The sequence below is a fragment of the Polypterus senegalus genome, chromosome 4, assembly GCF_016835505.1.
Source record: "Polypterus senegalus isolate Bchr_013 chromosome 4, ASM1683550v1, whole genome shotgun sequence".
Classification (NCBI taxonomy): Eukaryota; Metazoa; Chordata; class Cladistia; order Polypteriformes; family Polypteridae; genus Polypterus; species Polypterus senegalus.
This window is the reverse complement of record NC_053157.1, coordinates 81,002,665-81,023,205: the sequence shown is the minus strand read 5'-3', so window position 1 is coordinate 81,023,205 and position 20,541 is coordinate 81,002,665. Positions and strand designations below refer to the sequence as shown.

The 20,541-nt window shown below is 41.5% G+C and overlaps 1 protein-coding gene and 1 long non-coding RNA gene across 3 annotated transcripts in view; one reads left to right on the top strand and one right to left on the bottom strand.

Moving 5' to 3' along the window:
* fgl1 (fibrinogen-like 1) overlaps positions 1-3,902 on the top strand; it is a 94,488-nt gene extending 90,586 nt beyond the window's left edge. The window contains exon 8 of the mRNA XM_039750947.1: positions 3,418-3,902. Within this exon, the coding sequence (XP_039606881.1) occupies positions 3,418-3,574 (157 nt within the window). The 3' untranslated portion in view covers positions 3,575-3,902. The remainder of the gene's footprint in view (positions 1-3,417) is intronic.
* LOC120527486 lies at positions 2,476-15,148 on the bottom strand. Of its 2 annotated transcripts, XR_005633340.1 has the most exons (4): positions 15,075-15,148; positions 10,297-10,440; positions 8,481-8,605; positions 2,476-2,515 (listed from the first exon to the last, which is right to left on the bottom strand). It is a non-coding gene; the product is annotated as an uncharacterized LOC120527486 (long non-coding RNA). The 2 variants fall into 2 exon arrangements; XR_005633339.1 differs by lacking the exon at positions 15,075-15,148 and having other exon boundaries at positions 10,297-10,826.
* Positions 15,149-20,541: the final 5,393 nt, after the last annotated feature.

Here is a 20,541-nt window from a genome sequence, read left to right as displayed (position 1 = left end):
TTGTAAGATAGAGGATTGAAGATAAATAAGAAGAAGACAGAATGTATGAGGTTTAATGATGATCAGGATTCAAAAGTTAGCCTACAGGAAGAGTTAATGAAATGAGTTGATAAATCTAAATATATAGGGTCAGTGGTAGCTTGAGATGGAAAACTGGATGCAGAGATAACCCATAGAGTGAAGTGAGGTTGGATCAATAGGAAGAAGGTATCAGGAGTATTGTGTAATCGAAGAGTTAAGGCGAATGTTAAAGGTAAGGTTTTTAAAACAGTGGTAAGACCAGCAATAATGTATGGAACTGAGACATGGGCAGTTAAGTGCACAAGAAGATGAATATGACAGAAACGAGAATTTTTAGACAAATGATCTACTCCAGGCAGCTGACATGGGACTTTTATCAATTCTTGTACTTCTTGATCTGAGCTCCGCACTTGACACCATATCTCATCAGATACTTTTGAAACAACTAAAGAGTTTTGGAGCCTGTGGTCTTTTCCTCCAGTGGTTTTCTTACTGCCTCACTGGTAGGGTGCAATTTGTTCAATTAAAGGGCTTTAAATCTGAGAATGCAGTCGTTACTCAGGGAGTTCTGCAGGGTTCTGTTTTGGGGCTGCTTCTTTTACTCGTTTATATCTTCCCAATAGGTAATATCTTTCACCACCATGGTATTAGATTTCATTGTTACAGCTACATCTACCCACTAAATACACTTCTGTAAATGACCCACAACTTTCTCCAATTAAATAGCAATAAAACTCAGGTGCTGCTCATTGGTTCTAAATCTACACTCGCTAAGGTTGATCATTCTTCTATTAATTAACAACAGTAACACAAACATCTCTTCTCAGATTAGGAGCCTGGGTGTCATCCTAGACAGTACTCTCTCTTTTTCTTCCCATATAAGTAATGTTTCTCAGACTGCCTTCTTCCATCTCTGAAACATTTCTAGACTTCGTCCTGTTCTTACGCAACACAGTACTGAAGTATTGGTTAATGCCCTAGTCATCTCACATATAGATTACTGTAATACCGTTCTATCTGGCATCCAACAAAAACATATCCATCGCTTACAACCTCTTCAAAATTCTGCTGCCATGATGATAACCTGCTGTTCAAAATACACTGAACATATTACACCTATTCTTTCTCAACTTCACTGGCTCACTGTTAACTACTGAATACAATACAAAATACTGTTCTTAACATTTAAAGCTCTGCACAACCTCGCTCCTCCCTACCTTACTGATCTCCTTCTGACTTACACTCCCTCTCGCTCACTCAGATCCTCATCTGCAGCTCTACTTTCTGTACCACACATCAAACTCTGTTCTATGGGAGCTCAAGCGTCCTCTCATAGTGCTCCTCAACTCGGGAATCCTCTTCCCTTTCATATCCAGCAACTAGACTCAATAACATATTTTAAAACTGTCCTCAAAACTTATCTTTTCAAACTGCCATACCAATTATGAATTTAACATTGTTACTGCCTGTTATCTTTGTGTGTTTGCTACTACTTCTGTACCTTATTGCTATTTGATTTTATCATCCTCTTTGTTTTTATATTTTATTAATGTCATTTAATTTCATTGTAAGGTAATCTTGAGTCCTAAGAAAGGTGCCTATTAAATAAAATTATTATTATTATTATTATTATTATTATTATTATTACAATCAGAGGTACAACAAAAGTGGGAGAGATATCTAAGAAAGTACAGGAGAGCAGGTTGAAGTGGTATGAATTGTGAAGAAGGGAGATAACAACAACATTTATTTCTATAGCACATTTTCATACAAAAAATGTAGCTCAAAGTGCTTTACATAATGAAGAATCAATCAATCAATCAACATTTATTTATATAGCACATATTCATACAAAAAAAAATGTAGCTCAAAGTGCTTTACAAAATGAATAGAGTAATAGAAGACACAATAAAAGATAAACATAAGTCAACATTAATTAACATAGAATAAGAGTAAGGTCCGATGGCCAGGGTGGACAGAAAAACAAAAAACTCCAACAGCTGGAGAAAAAATAAAATCTGTAGGGGTTCCAGACCAAGAGACCGCCCAGTCCCCTCTGGGCATTCTACCTAACATAAATCATCATATTTTCATGGAAGGACCTGATGATGATGGTCACGTAGACTTCTGGCTTTCAGTCCATCATTGTTGGAGCAGTAGTAGAAGAATAGAAAAATAAAAGACACAGTAAGAAAATAAAATAAGTCAACATTAATTAACATAGAATAAGTATGGTCCGATGGCCAGGGGTGACAGAAAAAACAAAAAAAACTCCAGACGGCTGAAGAAAAAAAATAAAATCTGCAGGGGTTCCAGACCACCATGAGTCCGCCCAGTCCCCTAATGGCATTCTACCTCACATAAATGAAACAGTCCTCTTTGTATTTAGGGTTCTCGTGGAAGGACTTGATGATGATGGTCATGTAGACTTCTGGCTTTCAGTCCATCAATGTTGGTGCATCATGATGCTTTGAGTAGGTGGTGGTGGTGCAGGCTGCCACCACAAAGAAACCGGAAAAAGAAACAGAAGAGAGAGTAGGGGTCAACGGATTTTAGAGCCACTGTGAATAGTTATTGTGATGAATTGAACATACAGAGTATCAGTATTAAGTTAAAGTGAAGTTATGAGAAGGCCATGTTAAAGTAATGTGTTTTCAGCAGTGTTTTAAAGTGCTCTACTGTATTAGCCTGGCGAATTCCTATTGGCAGGCTATTCCAGATTTTAGGTGCATAACAGCAGAAGGCCGCCTCACCACTTCTTTTAAGTTTAGGTTTTGGAATTGTAAGGAGACACTCATTTGAGGATCTAAGGTTACGATTTGGGATATAGGGTGTCAGACATTCCGATACATAAGATGGAGCGAGATTATTTAAGGCTTTATAAACCATAAGCAGAATTTTAAAGTCAATTCTGAAAGACACAGGTAACCAGTGTAGTGACATCAAAACTGGAGAAATGTGTTCGGATTTTCTTTTCCTTGTTAGGATTCTAGCAGCTGCATTCTGCACAGATGATAAATATGTAGGAAAAAGTGTGGTGAGAATGAAAGTACAGGGAGAGAGAAAGTGAGGAAGGCCAAAGAGGAGGTTGATGGATAAAATGAAAGAAGAACTGAAGGAAGAGGTTCTGACCGAGGAGGAAGTGCACGACTGAGCTGTAAAGAGAAGGTAGATCAAGCATATAGACCCCACATAGAATTGAGAAAGATGTAGAAAAAGAAAGACTTATAAAAGAACTTCACCTATCTGAATGTTTTTAACACATTGCAAATATCTCATTATGTTACATCACTCTAGAAACCAAGTAATGCACAGCAACTCAAACAACAGCATGAATAACATCGCCATTACACTTACTTGTTTGTCTGCTGAAAATGTTCTGTGCATTTCTTCCAGATGTCACTCTGCCAATCTAAATGGCTACTACTACAATGGGCCCTATGCTGCAAAGACAGACAATGGAGTCGTTTGGTACACATGGCATGGATGGTGGTACTCCATTAAGTCGGTCGTTATGAAGATAAGGCCAGCAGAATTTGAATCAAAGGCCTAAACATGACCGTGATGGACAGTAACAACTTAACACAAGCAAGTGACATTCTACAAGTCTGCACTCAACCTTGGTGGTGGAACTGAAAAGCCGAAACATGATTAATGTACACTTATATCTGTGAAAAAAATGATAAAGGTGAACTTATGTCTTTGCATTATTATCAGCTGATTTAACTATATGAAATCAGTATTTAATATCTGTTAAAAGAATACGGCAAGATTATGGAAAAATGTATAATGTAGCAAAATTATCATTTTTTCTCCATGTCCATTTTCCAAATGTTTAATCAGTGTTAACAAGAAAATAAAGTTATTACTGTTCAGCATTATTCAGTCCTAGTGAATCATTTATTTCTGTCTTTTCCTACTTGTATATTTAGTGTACATAGCTGCTTGTGACTCCATAAACATATGAAATTTCTCTGATGCATTCAGTATTATGCCAGCCTCCTTACTGCAATGATGCCAAGGCAAGAAGAAATAAAGATTTTAAAAAATCTATTTATCCATCTCTCCAATATATGTTAGATCTGCTTGATACAATTCTGGGATCCAGGAAGGAAAAAAATATAACAATTGCAGTTTAAAACCTTAATGAACTCTCCAGTTTCCACCTCTCAGTAACCTCAAGTTCAATCTTTCATATAGGTTTTCAGTTTTTTTCTGTGGCTGTGTAGCTTGCCTGATGTCCTCAACACACACAATGCTTTTTTTCACCTTCTAAAATGTGTTCTTTTAGCTGAGTATCCCGATTTAAGTGGATGGGAAGAACTAATCCCAGTGTAGAAAGATGAGATCTTTTCATGTAGTATAATTTATTTCAAAATAACTACATCAGGACTGAAAGAAAAGTTGGCAAACTGACTGGTCAAATAAACAGTGAAAAAACAGTAAATGGAGAAGGTGAAGTATTTTAGAAGTCAGAACTTTGTTTTGGTCAAGTGTCAAGAGTAAAAGGGCCTGTAAACTACAGGGATGCTCTCCGACAGACCCAAACCTAACACCATACACATACACATACACCAGAGACAATTACAAATTACAAATGTTACTAAACTACATTAAATATGTGCTTATTAACAGAACTTTACAGTTGAGTTAAAAACAGAGCACAAACAGGCTTGTGGTGGCTCAATAGATGTAGACCTATAAATACTTGGGAGTGCAGCTGGATGATAAATTGGACTGGCCTGCCAATGCTGATGCTCTTTGTAACGAAGTTTAGAGCTGACTATACTTCCTTAGAAGGTTGGCGTCCTTCAACATCTGCAATAAGATGCTGCAGATGTTCTACCAGACGGTTGTGGCGAGTGCCCTCTTCTACGCAGTGGTGTGCTCGGGAGGCAGCATAAAGATGAAGGACGCCTCACACCTGGACAAACTGGTGAGGAAGGCAGGCTCTATTGTAGGAATGAAGCTGGACAGTTTAACATCTGTGGCAGAGCGACGGGCATTAAGCAAGTTACTGTCAATCATGGAGAATCCACTGCATCCACTGAACAGTGTCATCTCCAGGCAGAGGAGTAGCTCCACTGACAGACTGAGGAGATCGTTCCTCCCCCACACTATGCGAGTCTTCAATTCCACCGGGGGGAATAAATGCTAACATTATTCAAAGTTATTGTCTGTTTTTACCTGCATTTTTATTACTCTTTAATTTAATAATGTTTTTTGTATCAGTATACTTGCTGCTGGATTATGTGAATTTCCCCTTGGGGATTAATAAAGTATCTATCTATCTATCTATCTATCTATCTATCTATCTATCTATCTATCTATCTATCTATCTATCTGTCTGTCTGTCTGTCTGTCTGTCTAGATTTCACACACAGCAGATTGCAATTCAGTGATGTGAAAATGGTGTGGAAGAATAATTTTAGGGTAACATGGCATTCATCTTAAAGAAATAGCATAAAGGGATCATAAATGTCAGAAACCTGTTCAGGCACACCAGAAAGTCAAGTGAACAGCAAAATGTACACTGAAATATAAGAATTGGTTTAGGAAAATACTGAGATGATTAAGTAAATAAAGAATGTACCAGAAGAAAGGCTAATGTAATATATAAAATGTACTGAAGGATGACTAAGAGATGACTAAGAAATTAGCAGATGTACTATAAAGGAGAATGGACAGTTGTTATATGCACAGTAATTGGTGGGAAAGTGTGGTGACACAACGCAAAGGTATAAGAAGAACCAGAATATAATATAACAGACTTTTATTTTATACTAGCTGTGTTGATTGACACGGTATGCAAATACAGTAGTTTATAAAATGAACCTTTATTCTTCGTTTCTCTGAACATTCTGACCATGACTGACTGACTGCTTCTGAAGAATACTCCCTCCAAGGACTTTAGCTGAAGAGTAATTGAAAGACACAATGAACAGCTTTTCTCCTGTCTGATTACTAAATTGTCCTGTTAGGGGAAGTTTCTTTCTTTAATAAGATGTTAAATTTCTACCACAATGGTATTGATTGCTGTGTTTTAGTGGAGGAGGGTCTGTAACTAATAATTCCATTTTCTTAAACATAACTTGTTTGAGAGTAAAACCAATACAGTAGTATCCAATAATTAGCAAATGAAAAATATTTATTGTATTAATACAAAATGACCAATACTAGCATAAAATCAATATCAACATTAACCTATGAATGAAGAAAATGAACTTAAATAAGTTCCCCAGCTAGCTATTAATATTAGTTAAAACACACAAATACTGCGGTGGGCTGGTGCCCTGCCTGGGGTTTGTTTCCTGCCTTGCGCCCTGTGTTGGCTGGGATTGGCTCCAGCAGACTCCGTGACCCTGTAGTTAGGATATAGCGGGTGGGATGATGGATGGATGGATGGACACACAAATAAGGTCTTAGAAAATAACTGATTATTTTGTATAATGGTAATATGAATTGTACATGATGGGCAAAAAAAATCAGGGACTTGCCACGAATGACAATGTAATTCTGGGACTGAAAGATCAGTGGCTAGGCCACTGAAGCCCCCCCATCTTCCATTGCCTTAAACCTGACCTATGTTTATTTCAGTTGGGGCAACTGCACCTTTCCTGTGTTATTAGTTAGTTCAAACACCATTAGCGGCAGGTTGATAATGTCAGTTCTTTACAATAATATTCTGCACATTCTTCAGTCTATTCAGTCTAAAATATGCTCACACAATTTGATTCCCCTTCCATTTATTCCCATAGAAGTAACTTTTTTGTATTCTATTAGTTAACTTACCTAAGGTACCAGGAAGAAGGTGATGCTGTGTGAGCTGTTTATATGTTCATGTGCTCTGACTGAGTTGCATTGAGCATCTGAGTAGCAGTCACATGAGTAAAACAGGAAAATGTATAAAATATATAAGTTCAAGCAACCGCTCTTAAGGTAAAATTGAAACAATGAACTAATTGCTAACTGAAGTTGCTCAAAACATTTATTTGATATAGAATGTATGCGCGTGCAAATTCACCACTGCTTTTCAATGGGAAATCCCTTTTGTGGTGTGATGTGTTCGAGACATCTGGACAAACATTGAACTGACAACAAATTTCTTTGAAAGAATATCATGAAACATCTCATGAAAATTGGTCCCAGGGGATTTTTCATGCAGACAGATTAATGGACAGACAGACGGATAGATTGACAGACGTGTGCTTTCACAGTAGGTACTTTGAACATTATATACAAACATCCCTAAAAAGTAGTCTGCCTTAGCTAAGGCTTGCAGGCATAATATTCCTGATCCCACGTTCGCTCTTTAATAATAACAACATTTATTTCTACAGCACATTTTCATATAAAGAATGTAGCTCAAAGTAATTCACAGAAATATCAAAAAGAAAGTTACAAGAAAAGAAAGAGCAAATAAGATTAAGTAAGAATACAGTAATCCCTCCGCGATCGCGGGGGTTTCGTTCCAGAACCACCCGCGATAGATGAAAATCCGCGAAGTAGAAACCATATGTTTGTATGGTTATTTTTATATATTTTAAGCCCTTATAAACTCTCCCACACTGTTAACATTATTAGAGCCCTCTAGACATGAAATAACACCCTTTAGTCAAAAGTTTAAACTGTGCTTCATGACAAGACAGAGATGACAGTTCTTTATCACAATTAAAAGAATGCAAATAGATCTTCTTCTCTTCAGGAGCAGAGAATTTCAGAGAGAGAGAGAGAGCGACAGAAAAGCAAACAATCAAAAAATCAATACATGCTTTTGGGCTTTTAAGTATGCCGAGGCACCGCGATAAAGCGGCATTTTTTAGAAGAGCGTTCGTATCCTCTAGGCAAACAGCCTCTGTGCAAACAGCCCCTCCGTCAGGCAGAGAGAGTGAGAGAGACAGAGAAAAGCAAACAATCAAGCACCGCGCGGGAAGCATATCGTATATCATTGAGGAGTTTTAGTTAATACGTAATACATGCTCCGATTGGGTAGCTTCTAAGCCATCCGCCAATAGCAACCCTTGTATGAAATCAACTGGGCAAACAAACTGAGGAAGCATGTACCATAAATTAAAAGACCCATTGTACGCAGAAATCTGCAAACCAGCGAAAAATCCATGATATATATTTAGATATGCTTAAATTTAAAATCCGCGATGGAGTGAAGCAGCGAAAGTTGAAGCGCGATATAGCGAGAGATTACTGTATTAATGAAAAAGTAAATAAATAAATCCCTGCAATCTTATAAAACATAGATAATTATTTGTAGAAGGGTAGCATCCATATGTATAATATCATATTATAAGTCTCCAAAGATGAGTCCAGTTAAAAGATAAGATGGCTGGGACGGAATAAAACCAAAAAAAAGGTCTTCAGCTGCAGAAAAAAAACAAAATCTGCAGGGGTTCCAAGACCACCCAGCCCCCAGTGGTTATTCTACCTAACAAAAATGTACTTACATCATTCCTCATTGTTTCCAGGCTTTGTCTAAGAGGATTTGATGCAGTCAGTCTTGTGGACAGCTGGGGCCCATGTCTTAATTCCAGTATCACAGGTGGCTGCATGGCGCCTTGGTCAAGTGAACCTGAAAAGAAAGCAGAGAAAAGCAGAGAATAGTAAATATTGTAAATATTACCTCTATAGTCTATTAGGAGTCCAACTATAATATAGTTACAACAAAACCAATTTAAACAAAATTGTTTTATCAGCAGTTTTTAAAAATGTTCGACAGTATTAGCCTGGCATATCTCTATTGGTAAATTATTCAGATTTTTGGTGCTGAAGGCCATCTCGCCACTTCTTTTAAGCCTAACTCTTGGACTTATAAGCAAACCACCATCAGAAGATCTAAGGTTACGACTTGGAGTGTAGGGTGTGACAGATAGATGGAGCTATCGTCCTCTTGAACCCTCGGACAATACGTCAGACACCAGGTAAAAGTCCAATAATTATTTATTTGAACTATAATACAGTGCACAAACACCCTCCTCTCCACAATACTCATAAATTCTCCACAATACACAAACAATAATCAGTAATACACTCCACCACTCCCAGATGCGTTGCCACCCTTCCACCCGGCTCAGCTCGACGTCTGGGATTTCCCACAGTCCTTTTATAGTCCTTGACATGGAAGTGTTTCTTCTGTCTCCGTCCATGTGACTGGTAACACTTCCGGGTCAGATAAAAACTCCTTTTTCTTCAACCTGGAAGCCTGTCATTCCTCTTGTCCATGTGACTCGGACGTACTTACAGGGTGTAGGGCAAATGGTCGCTGCTCCTCCCTGCAGTGCCTTCTAGCAGCACCCGTGTTATCCAGCAGAGCTGTGGATAAAAACTCCATTGTCCATAAGTCCCTGCTGGCATTCGGGGCACCTCCATGCTGCAGGTGCTCTGGGGGTATTGGCAAGGATGACTGGCCGACCATATTCCACAAGGGAGACAGACACTCCAAAGGATAGGAAGAAGCAAAATTATTTACATAAACTTTATACAATTTAACTTTTGCAATGTCTCTTAAGTAAAAAAAATGCAGTTTTAGTAATCTGGTTAATGTGCGATTTAAACTTTAGGTCAGAATCTATGAAATAAATTCTAAATTCTTTACCTCTGCCTTGACTGTTAATGCAAAGGGATCACATTTATGTCTAATGCCCTTACTATTTTTATTTTGTCAAACACTAAAATTTCTGTTTTTTCCTTATTTTGTTTGAGAAAGGTACTACTCATCCATTCGGAAATACTACTAAGACAGCGGAACAGTGAGCCATGAGCATCAAGATCATTAGGTGCTATAGTTAAATAAAGCTGAGTGTCATCTGCATAAATCTTCATCTGTCATTGTCCTTGACCTTCTCTTCCTATTTTCCAATTCCAAGCTCACCTGGCTGTGCAAATGGAGGTTCTTTTAAAGAAGACCCAAAAAACCACATCTAGGGTCACATCCAACTAAGCATTAAGTAATTTAGAGCCCTTCATCCTCAGGAGACAAGTAGTTGTTTTCTTAGGGGACAAGTGTTCCTGCCTCAGAACAGAACATAGCTGTACCCAACAGCAATGTCTAGCCTTTATGGTCTTCCAGTCATCTTTGCATTTATGATTCTGTTTGGCTGGTGGTCCATCTCAACCCTCCTGATGACAGAAAATCCCTGTAATGCCCTCCCAGGCCCCACAGTTCTTGGCAAACCTATATAAAAATACTTTTTACTGAAAGCAGCAAAGGTCATAACACAGGAAGTAACAAAGCAAATCATGAACAGAACTCAAAGGACTCACAATTGGTGGTAAGGAGTCGGCTTTAAGGTAAACAAATCTGTAGCAACCTTCAGGTATTCTTGAGTCATGGCTAGATTATGCACCAAGCACGTGCCCTTCGGTGCCTGGTGGGCTCAGATGTTTTCAGAGTTTCTCATCCATGATCTATAAAGAAGACCCAAAGAGAATTCATGGTCCCAAGTTTAAGTGATAGAATGGATTTCAGGAGCATCTATCATTGACCATCTATTGGCTATGAAGTAAAGAGCATTTGGACTTTTTGTTTTGAGTATACTGTTAATAATTTAAAGACATCAGAAAAAATAAAAATATATTGCAAGGGCCCTTAAAGTAATTGTGCTGTGGAGTCCTTAGAGGGGAAAATCTGGCCACGGAGTGATTCTGTTTGCCAACCAATAGCAAAACAGGAAGAGCAGCCAGCAGTGAAGATGCAAGTTGGGTATTACTGAAGACTCCAGCACATTCCACACTTCATCACTGAATAGTCTGAGCAGTGCACATTTTTTAAGTAGTTTCAAAATGTAACTGAAAATTCCAAGATACTTTGATAATGTCAAAGGAAGGAATTGCTGTTTGTCAAGTTGGTAACACATGCTTTGCCCACGCAGTCTTTTCCCTGGTCAACAATGAGTCTGTTATATTTACTGTAACAAATGTCATAGCTCAGTCTTTTATAAGTAAATGAGCAGCAAATATTTTAACTATATGTAGGTCATAAATACTTTTTCATCAAAGAGCTGCTTATAGGATTGCATATGCCTTTAATGAGTAACGTCTCAGATCAGATTAAGAAGCAAAATCCAATGAAATATGATATCTGAGTGCAAAGCTCAGGAAACTTGACATAAGAGGATTAAGTGCTATATTTTATGGCTACTTTTTAAGATCAACATTTGCTACATAGTAGACATAAAAATATTTTTTTCCAGCAAGGCACGTTTCATGAAGTTTAGTTAACTGCATCTAGAATGGTGATTTTTTTAAGATGGATTTCATTTTTCATCCATTTAAATGATCAAATATACATGGGTATGATTTATTATTATTACATCTTCCTCATTAATTTTAAACAGCGGCCATCGCAATGCTGCAAAAAGTGCTGTCATTCCCTACCTTGTTGGTTTGCTTTATCGCACAGACAGTACCTAATGTTGAAAAAAGACTTTAACTTCAAACCTAAACAGACTCGTCAGCGCTCCCTTCCCTTTCATCAAAATGGAAATTATCTAATTAAAAGATCAAAACTCAACATTTTCTTTTGAATTTGAGTTGTCGATAGCAAATTTATTTTCATAGTAAAGCTGGGCTGAATTTCAATTCTTGCTTTTTCTTCCATCTGATGGGTTGACTGCATCAAAGCCTAATCCTCTGTATAACATTTCATTAAGTAAAATAATGATTTCCTCCCAACCACACCTCTTTTTGGCAAGTGGTAACTGGTCTGTAGGAGCAATGGATTAGCTCCAGAGCTGCAGGCAGTTTCCATCATGTAGTAACAGAGGTTGGGTGGTATAGAGCACTGATAATGAACGTTTGTGGCCTTGCCTGTGACACATGAACACCGCCAACATGGGGCAGAATAATGGCTGATGATGGAAAGAGTGCTATAAATAGCTACTCCAGAAATGATCACTGGATGGAAGAACAAGGAGATGTTATGTGCTTTTCTTATGGATGGACACAATTTAGTTAGATACAATGGAAAGACACTGAAGAATGCTGGATATAATACTCGGAGCACCTCAGTCTGATGAGAAATAAAAGGGAAGCATGTTTTACACATTATAATGGACAAGTATCCTGTAGGATTTCTGGCTCTTTAATTTTCTGCTGGGCACAGGACAGTAGGGACACCAGGACTGCAAGAAGGAGCTTTAAGGAGGAGAGTTCCCAACCATTCCAGAGGTTAGCTTTAACATCTGGTTTGCTATAATACAAATACTTCATAGGTGGCACTTTAAAGACTCTTCTAGCTACCTGGGGCCTCATGTATAACGGCGTGCGTAGAACTTGCACTATAACATGGCGTAAGCACAAAAGCCGAAATGTGCTTACGCACAGAAAAATCCAGATGCAGGAATCTGTGCGTACTCCAACTTCCACGTTCTTCCGTTACATAAATCCTGATCAGCGTGAAAACTAACGCTCGTGCACGCGCATTATGTAACGCCCCAAATCCTCCCAGAATTACGCCTATTTGAATATGCAAATCAATATAAATCGCCCTTAAGCGCAGCCTTCTGTGAAAAGACAATGGGAAAAGCACGGGGAAAATATACGAATTTCAGCGAATACCAAGTGGAGGCAAAGGAAAAACATACTATTTGTTCAAATAAACCGTGGTATAATCAACAAAAGGAAGTTGATCGAGTGACATAGCGTGTTGGAGAAACTTGAAAGCTCACATTCACAAAATCGCACAGTGCTGGAAATAAAAAAGAAGTCACATATCAAAGTTGCGTGAAAAAAGAGTTGTAAGCCCACTGTCTGAGTGTCATATGAAAGTTTATTAGGGTACAGAGAAAAAAGACACACAGTGGGGAAAAAGCACGAAATGTCAACTTTAATCTCGAATTTTCCACTTTAATCACGTAGTTTATTTTGTCATTTAGTAGAACATTATAAACTTCATCTTAAAATCGTTTAATTAACCAGTTTCTCAAAATTACATCGTAATTAAAGTAGCACGTTAAATGCTTTTTTTGTATTTGATCTTCTACTCGTATGTGATCTATGTGTGTGAATCACTACTTGCTTTTTAAACTGGCTCTCTTCCTCCAACTGGACACAGAGTCCATTACATTTGTGATATTACAGCTCTCTGAATAACTAAAATACTGAGATGTATACGTGATGTCATTTTCATGATGATAGGAGCTAAAACACGTTATTAAACATGTGTTTCATGAGTCTCGCTCATGACAAGCATTTATCTTTTGTCGAAATTTGTCGCTGCTTTTAGCTGTGTTGTTATTTTCTTTCTGTTTTATATTCAATATATATTGCGTGGCGCCCAAGAGTCCTTGCTTTTCTTTCCCCAAGTAACCGATCGCCACACAATCAGCTCTGTAATAGAGCGTTAAGCCATCTGTAAGCTTAGTGCCGATTCTTCAAAACGCTTAAAGAACATTGAAATATCTTCGTAGTACATGTTTAATTATTCTATCCTTCACGACACTCCCAGTGAAGAATATAGATTATTTAAATGAAGTTAAAGTTTTATGTGTATAATTTAACAAACATATTTTGCTGCATTTCACCTTAAAAATGATATCGTCATCATATGTAAATACGCTTTATAAAGTGGCCCAGGTTGTGAGATATTATAACTGTAGTGCAAGTTTACAGTGGGGTGATTGTACTTATAAGTACAAACCGTTCTACAAGGAGCAATTGATTGAGTGCATTTAAAGTTCTTGGGATTAAACTGTTTCTGAACCGCGAGGTCCGTACAGGAAAGGCTTTAAAACATTTTGCAGTGGCTGAGACAGCGTGTCCTTAAAGCTGTATACCGATAATTCTCTTTCCGATCAGCTGCTGCTGTGATTCACACTCAGATACAGTGATATAAATACTCCGAGTCGTGCAGTGAGAGAAGTATGGAAAAAGATGATCCGCTGTGGCAACTCCTAACGGGAGGAGCTGAAAGAAGAAGAAGAAGAAGGAGAAGTGAGAGTAACAACGCTAAAGCAGTTATGGTATTTGGAATACTATGGCTGTTCCCTGGACCATTATATTGTTACAAGTTAATTACAATCAGATGCGTTACACTAATAAACAATATGCGGTTAGTTTCTGTGTATTTATAAAGCCGCGTCATGAAAATAATGAGTAATCACACAAGAACAGTAGCACTGCTTTGCCGCTGGGTGCCGCCAGTTTGCAAAACCGAGCGGAGAACTTGCGTACGACAAGGTATGAGGTACCGTGGAAAAGTGCGTGGCTTTACGCCAAGTGTAGGTTTTATACATCGCGATTTGAACGTGGAAAAGTTCTTACGCAACATTTCTGTGCGTACGCACCGTTTATACATGAGGCCCCTGGTACCTAAACATTGAGTTGTTATGCTCATGTTTTCCAGAAAAAATTCTGATCATCCAAAATTGTTAAGCAAAATTGCAAAGATTTTAAATGACATTACAAGAAAAGAAGCCAAGCGTTGCCAAGGTTTTAATTTATTGAGTGGCAAAGGTTTTAGGGATGTTGTAAGAAGGAGGTTACATGAAAGCTGGTAAGAATTAAAGTTAAAAGATCACATTATTTTAAAATAATAAAAAAAAAATTGGGAAAATCTGAAAACTGTAGCCAGAAGGTTGCTCAAGAAAATACACATATTCCTTAATTATGCAACAAAGTTGGAATGCATCTTAAAGTTAGCATGCATTTATATAATATGGCAGGCATGAAATCACATGTCAGATAACATAAATTATAAGAAGAGGGGTAGGACTTGTTTAGAGTGTCCAGGTACCAGAGTGGTGATGCTATTTAATAAGAAGTTCCTTGCAAGGAACAAAAAAAGGCAAAGAAGTGGGACCATTTGTCCATGACTAAAGCTCTTGACTAGCAAGGCTTATTTAACAAATAGATTGCTCCTTGATGGAGCAAGGTCCAAAACTGGTTTCCAATTGATCATCTTAAGCTGGACCAGAAACAGCCAGACTTACTGTGGAAGTGAGAAAAAGAATTGTGCATATTTTCATCCACCACTCAAGATGAAAAGAGGTATAGGCACTTACCAGCTGTGCTTCACTCTGAACCTTCTCCATCTTACCTACCTGATCAGAGTCAATGAAGTACCCTCCATGGATTGTGACATGTGTGACAGCGGCAAACCCCCCTCATCTCTGAGAAGATGGTGCTGTTCTGCAAAAACTTAATAAGTAGTAAACTTGACTTAGTAAGTTTAACCTTCTTTCTGCCTTCTGGTAACTTCTGGAGATCTATACTTGCAGATGTTAAATTCTTCTTGAAATATGCATAATAAATTCTGCTATGTTCGCTACCTTTCTCAAAAAGAAAAAAGACCTTTTGGACATGCAACATACTCTCCTCTCTCAATACTGACAAAATTTGTTGCAAAACTGTTAGAAAGACATTTACAGAAAGCTGATCTCAACCTAATCCACCTGAACCACAGTAGCATTAACTACCTCCGAATAACATCCACAATTTGTTTTACATCTTCAATGAGTCTCCTACTTTACCAAACCTAACAGTGTCTTAATTTTAGAATTCTTACAAATCTGATCATATCTCTGCCTTTCCAAATTACTAAAAGGTGAGGGTCATGAATACCAACACCTCTATCACTCTTTAATCCCTTACTTGAATGTCTTCATTCTAATGACTCGATCACTCCTGATTCAGTGTATAATTTCCCCTCTTGAATAAATCCTGTTGACAGTTTTTTTTCCCATCATCTATCCCAGTGGCCATTTCAATCAAAGATCTTGGTGCAGACATTACCTCCTAACTTGTAGACATTGTTCTCTCAAACGATCTTTGACATCTAAAAAGTACAATGGATTCAGTATCATAAGGTTCCTTCCCTACTTTGTAATTTCCAGCTAGATTAAATACCAATAAAATTCATATAGTTCCTTTGTTTAACTTTGTTATTGCAATGCCACCCCTACCATTCTATAAGGCCCTCAGGTAAACATTCATCTTTAGAGGATGAGGGTCATCCTTGAAGTGGACCTCTACCACTAGACCTCTGCACTATGACCTAACAAACTGTCTGAACCCAACTCCCAGTAATCATCTATCCTGGCATGTTATGGAACCCATCAAGGTAGTGCTCAGATCTCACAAATCTGTCAAATCTGTCATATGCTCATAAAATTGGACACAAACTGGAGAGTCATTTTAATTCATGGCCAGCATGGCACAATCTCAATCTCATATTTCACAGTTTGGTACTGTGAATTAGTGGCAACACTGTCTCATTTCCCCATGGTTAACTCATGGAATTATAACACTTAGGAACATTTTCAATAACACTGGGTTTGGAATATTTCAGTTTATAAGGTCTAAATTCAGTATCTTTCTCCTTTTTCTATCTCTATCTAAGATCTGTTCTTAAATCAGGTGGGGTTTCACTATCTTCTTCACTCCTCCCACACTCTCTACTTAAATGTTGTCATTCACTCTCTGCCACCCTGAAACATGTGGCAACACTTTACGGGACTCTCTGTAAGGCCCTCACCTATAACTTCGATCTGGTAGTGTGATGTACTTTCTGCACCACCCTTATCATGGAATTCTCTTTTTAAAAATAATCCTTTTTTCTTTCAAAATGCCAATTATCAATAAGTTCAATGTAAATATGTCCATTGCTTATATTTCACATTCCATGAACATCATGCTATTGGCAAAGCTGAGGATCCTCACTGCCATTTCCACTTAAAACCCTTAGGAATTTCCTACAAATATTCTGGAATTGCACAGCCATCTTTAATGTCTGGCCTTTATCATTCTTTCCCTTTCTTGCCACCAATCTTTCTTCTTTTAAATCTATCTTGTCTTCCCCTCTCTTATTTCCAGCAGAGGCTATTTTCTTTGGAAATGATAGTAGTAAAAATTTTGATAGCCTAGGGCGAGTTAATCGAGCCCTCTGTAGAGTGGATTAATAGGTCACCTAGCTCCATCTTTGAAAAATGGATCTTTGTGGCGCATTTGTTACAGGGTCAAATAGTCAGCATTTGGTGAAGCTACCTTCCATCTTAGTTTGAAATATTTTGTTTTCTATCCACGATGTCGACTGAGTGCACTTGTACCTTTTCTATTTTTTTCTTCTCTTTCAGCTCAGGTATATAGAAAGTTTTGGTGGATGGTGGGTGTCACAGGTAAATGTGGTCTTTGACCTACTTACTGTTCTAATTATTTGAAAAAATTGTTAGAAATGATAATTTTGCCTCCCCAAGCTGATCATGTGACGTGCCTATGCTGCATTCAAGCTTAACGTCAATTACATTGAAATTTTGTGCAATCGTAATTAAATTTATATAATATCGTATCGCATGTAGTGTCTCATGATGCGTGGATGGTCTGGTAGCTCTGAGTTAAAATTACTAACAGTAAATGTATCTTTTTATAATGGTTTTATCTATTGTGAAGCCAACCCGGACACAGACAGGCGGACATGTAATCACCACCACACGTTTATTTACACAAACTATTTACAGATATGGTCACTCAGACCCAGTCCATTAGTGCACAAAACCCCAAACACTCTCAGTCCTAGCCACAAATGCCTTTCTTCGGGCCACCTCCACACCTCTCCTGTGCTTCATCCTTCCGCCTCCCAACTCCAGCCTCGAATGAAGGGAGACGGCCCCTTTTATCCAGTTCCTGGATGAGCCCCAAGTGTTCCCGGCATTCCTCCCTTGGCCACGCCCCAGCGTGGCGGAAGTGCCAGCTGTCCTCCCGGCAGTTCTCCAGGTGCCGTCTTAAATCTTCCCCCCAGCACTTCCTGGTGTGGCGGAAGTGCTGGAGTAACAGGTCCCCAAGGCATTGGGGCGCCTCCTGGCGGTGACCTCGGGCCCCTACAGGGTGGAGCTTCCATGCCCTGTACCCATGGCCCCCAGATCAACCAGGAAGGCAGCCCCCACATGATCCAGGGTGGGCTTTGACCCTCTTCCGGTCCCTCACGGCGTCCCGGCCTGGTCGTTGTCCCTGGCATCCATGACAGTGCCCCACAGCAGGCGAAAACCACTCGGGGGAAAGAGCGACCCGTACCGCGAGGGCAGCACAGCCCCAAAGCAGGTCCTACTCCGGGACAGCCAGGGTCCGGTCCCGCTCTTCAAGCAGGGATAGGGGCGGAGACGCGGCCTGAGCACCACCAGTTGGTGCTCCCCTGTGCCTCGCACAGGTTGCGCTCCCCCCTCTTACCGGCACCCCAGGGCCCCCTCGCTCGGCACCCCCTCCGAGGCCTCTGCACCCCTTTGGTCGGAGTCATTCGCTCCATTGCAGTCTCCTCCAGCCGTGGTGGCACCTGCACACCAGCAGAGAGATCCCTCAACAGACGGTCCGACATCTGAGGGCAGGTCCCCAACGAAGGGGGTCCTACTGCTCGCCCGGGGTCCGTCCCTGCAATAGAGAACAACACGGAGGCAGAACCGCTGCCTAGGCACCCTTCCTGTGCCACGCACTGGCAGCGTTCCCCCCTCCATTCGGCACCCTGGCACTTGCCTGTTCGGCACCCTCTCCGCGGCTTCCGTGTCCCTCTTGGTGGTGGAACCGCCGGCACTGCCTGCACTCTCTCCGCCAGCCTCAGGGATTCCCTCTGCCCCCGCAGAGGGCGGGCAGCTCTCTGACGAGTGCACCCAGCACCACGTCCCTTCCTATTGGAGGAATCGGCACCCAGCCTCTCATTCCTCCTTTCACTCTGGGACGCCATGACAGTTTGAGACTCCTTATTACAAAGAAAGAGCCTCTTTCCCATCTGCGTCCCTACAGTGCGGCGCGAGACCGCAGCCGACTTGGGGCGGAGGGCGCTAGGACCTGGGGCACTTAGCAGCCCGTGTCCATTCAGCGTCCTCACGGACTCCCCCCTCGCCGCGCATACAGCCCACGGCGCCACACCTCCTGTCGGAGGGCTGCTTACTCGAAGCTGATCTTTGGCATCACAGCCATGTTCAGCAGACCCTCCTGCATGCTGTACGGAGTCGGCTGTACTCACTGTCTCCGCGTACCACTCCGGCTGGAGATTCCAGCGTCGCGCCATCTCATTGTCGCAGACACCTTTAGCGCCGCGAGCGCCTTCCTCTCCAGTACCTGCACATTAGCCCGGAGGGCACGTAGCATCTACAATAAACTCTGCTCCGCGGGCTGAAGGCACGCCTCCAGCTCCGCCAGAGCAGCCGGCAAAGACAGGAAGTTAACCGACGCAGAGCCTACCTGTCTGTCAGCCTCCAACGCTGGCCACTTCCTGTGGGCCTTCTCCTCCGGCCCAATCGGGTCTCCCCCCTGCCCGTGATGGACATTCCTTGGTCCCTCCTCTCTGCAGTCATCGGCGGGCACACAAGACACACCGTCCAATCGCGTGCCTGTCAGGGGGAGGGACTTCTGGTCCGCAGCCATCTTGCCTCCCCTTCTGCGGTGGCGACGTGCGGTGGCGACGCCCCTTGAGCTGCAGGGTCTCCTTCTCCGCAGCCCTCGCGGCTGCCGCCGTGCTGCCGGAGCCCCGCAGACTGGCATGTGTCCGCCACTGATGTGGATCCGGGAAGTCCCTGCCTGGAAAAGCAAAAACACACGCAGCCCCCAAGTGCTGGCTGCCGTTAGGCAGGGCACTCACCTCCCCGGACTCGTCCAACCGAGGAAACGTCCTCGGCGTAGCCTCTCTGGACGCAATGCCGTCCCGGGCGCCTCCAACAACGGCACGCTCGTCGGGACCGCTGCAGTCATGCCATGCACGCCACCAGCCCGCGACAGGGGAAGACGGCTCTCCTGTGGACCCCTGGCGGTCCGTGGGGTTCCTTTACCCCGCGGGGCTGTGTGCACATAGCACCCGTGGCACGGGGGTGGGGTCCCCTGCTGCGCCAGGCCGTCCACAACAGAATTTTGGTTTACAGGTCCCCGCCTTGTAACAGGCAGAGCATCCTGCTGGCTACGCCAGATGTGGAGCCAACCCGGACACAGACAGGCAAACATGTAATCACCACCACACGTTTATAAATACAACTATTTACAGATATGGTCACTCAGACCCAGTCCATTAGTGCACAAAACCCCAAACACTCTCAGTCCTAGCCACAAATGCCTTTCTTCGGGCCGCCTCCACAACTCTCCTGTGCTTCGTCCTCCCGACTCCAGCCTTGAATGAAGGGAGACGGCCCCTTTTATCCAGTTCCCGGATGAGCCCCAGGTGTTCCCGGCATTCCTCCCTTGGCCACGCCCCAGCATGGCGGAAGTGCCGGCTGTCCTCCCGGCAGTTCTCCGGGTGCCGTCTTAAATCTTCCCCCCAGCACTTCCTGGTGTGGCGGAAGTGCTGAGGTAACAGGTCCCCAAGGCATTGGGGCGCCTCCTGGCGGTGACCACGAGCCCCTACAGGGTGGAGCTTCTATGCCCTGTACCCGTGGCCCCCAGAGCAACCAGGAAGGCAGCCCCCACGTGATCCAGGGTGGGCTTTGACCCTCATCCGGTCCCTCACGGCGTCCCGGCCGGGTCATTGCCCCTGGCATCCATGACACTATATATGTAAAAGCCAAATACCACTGACTCACTCATCACGAAATCTCC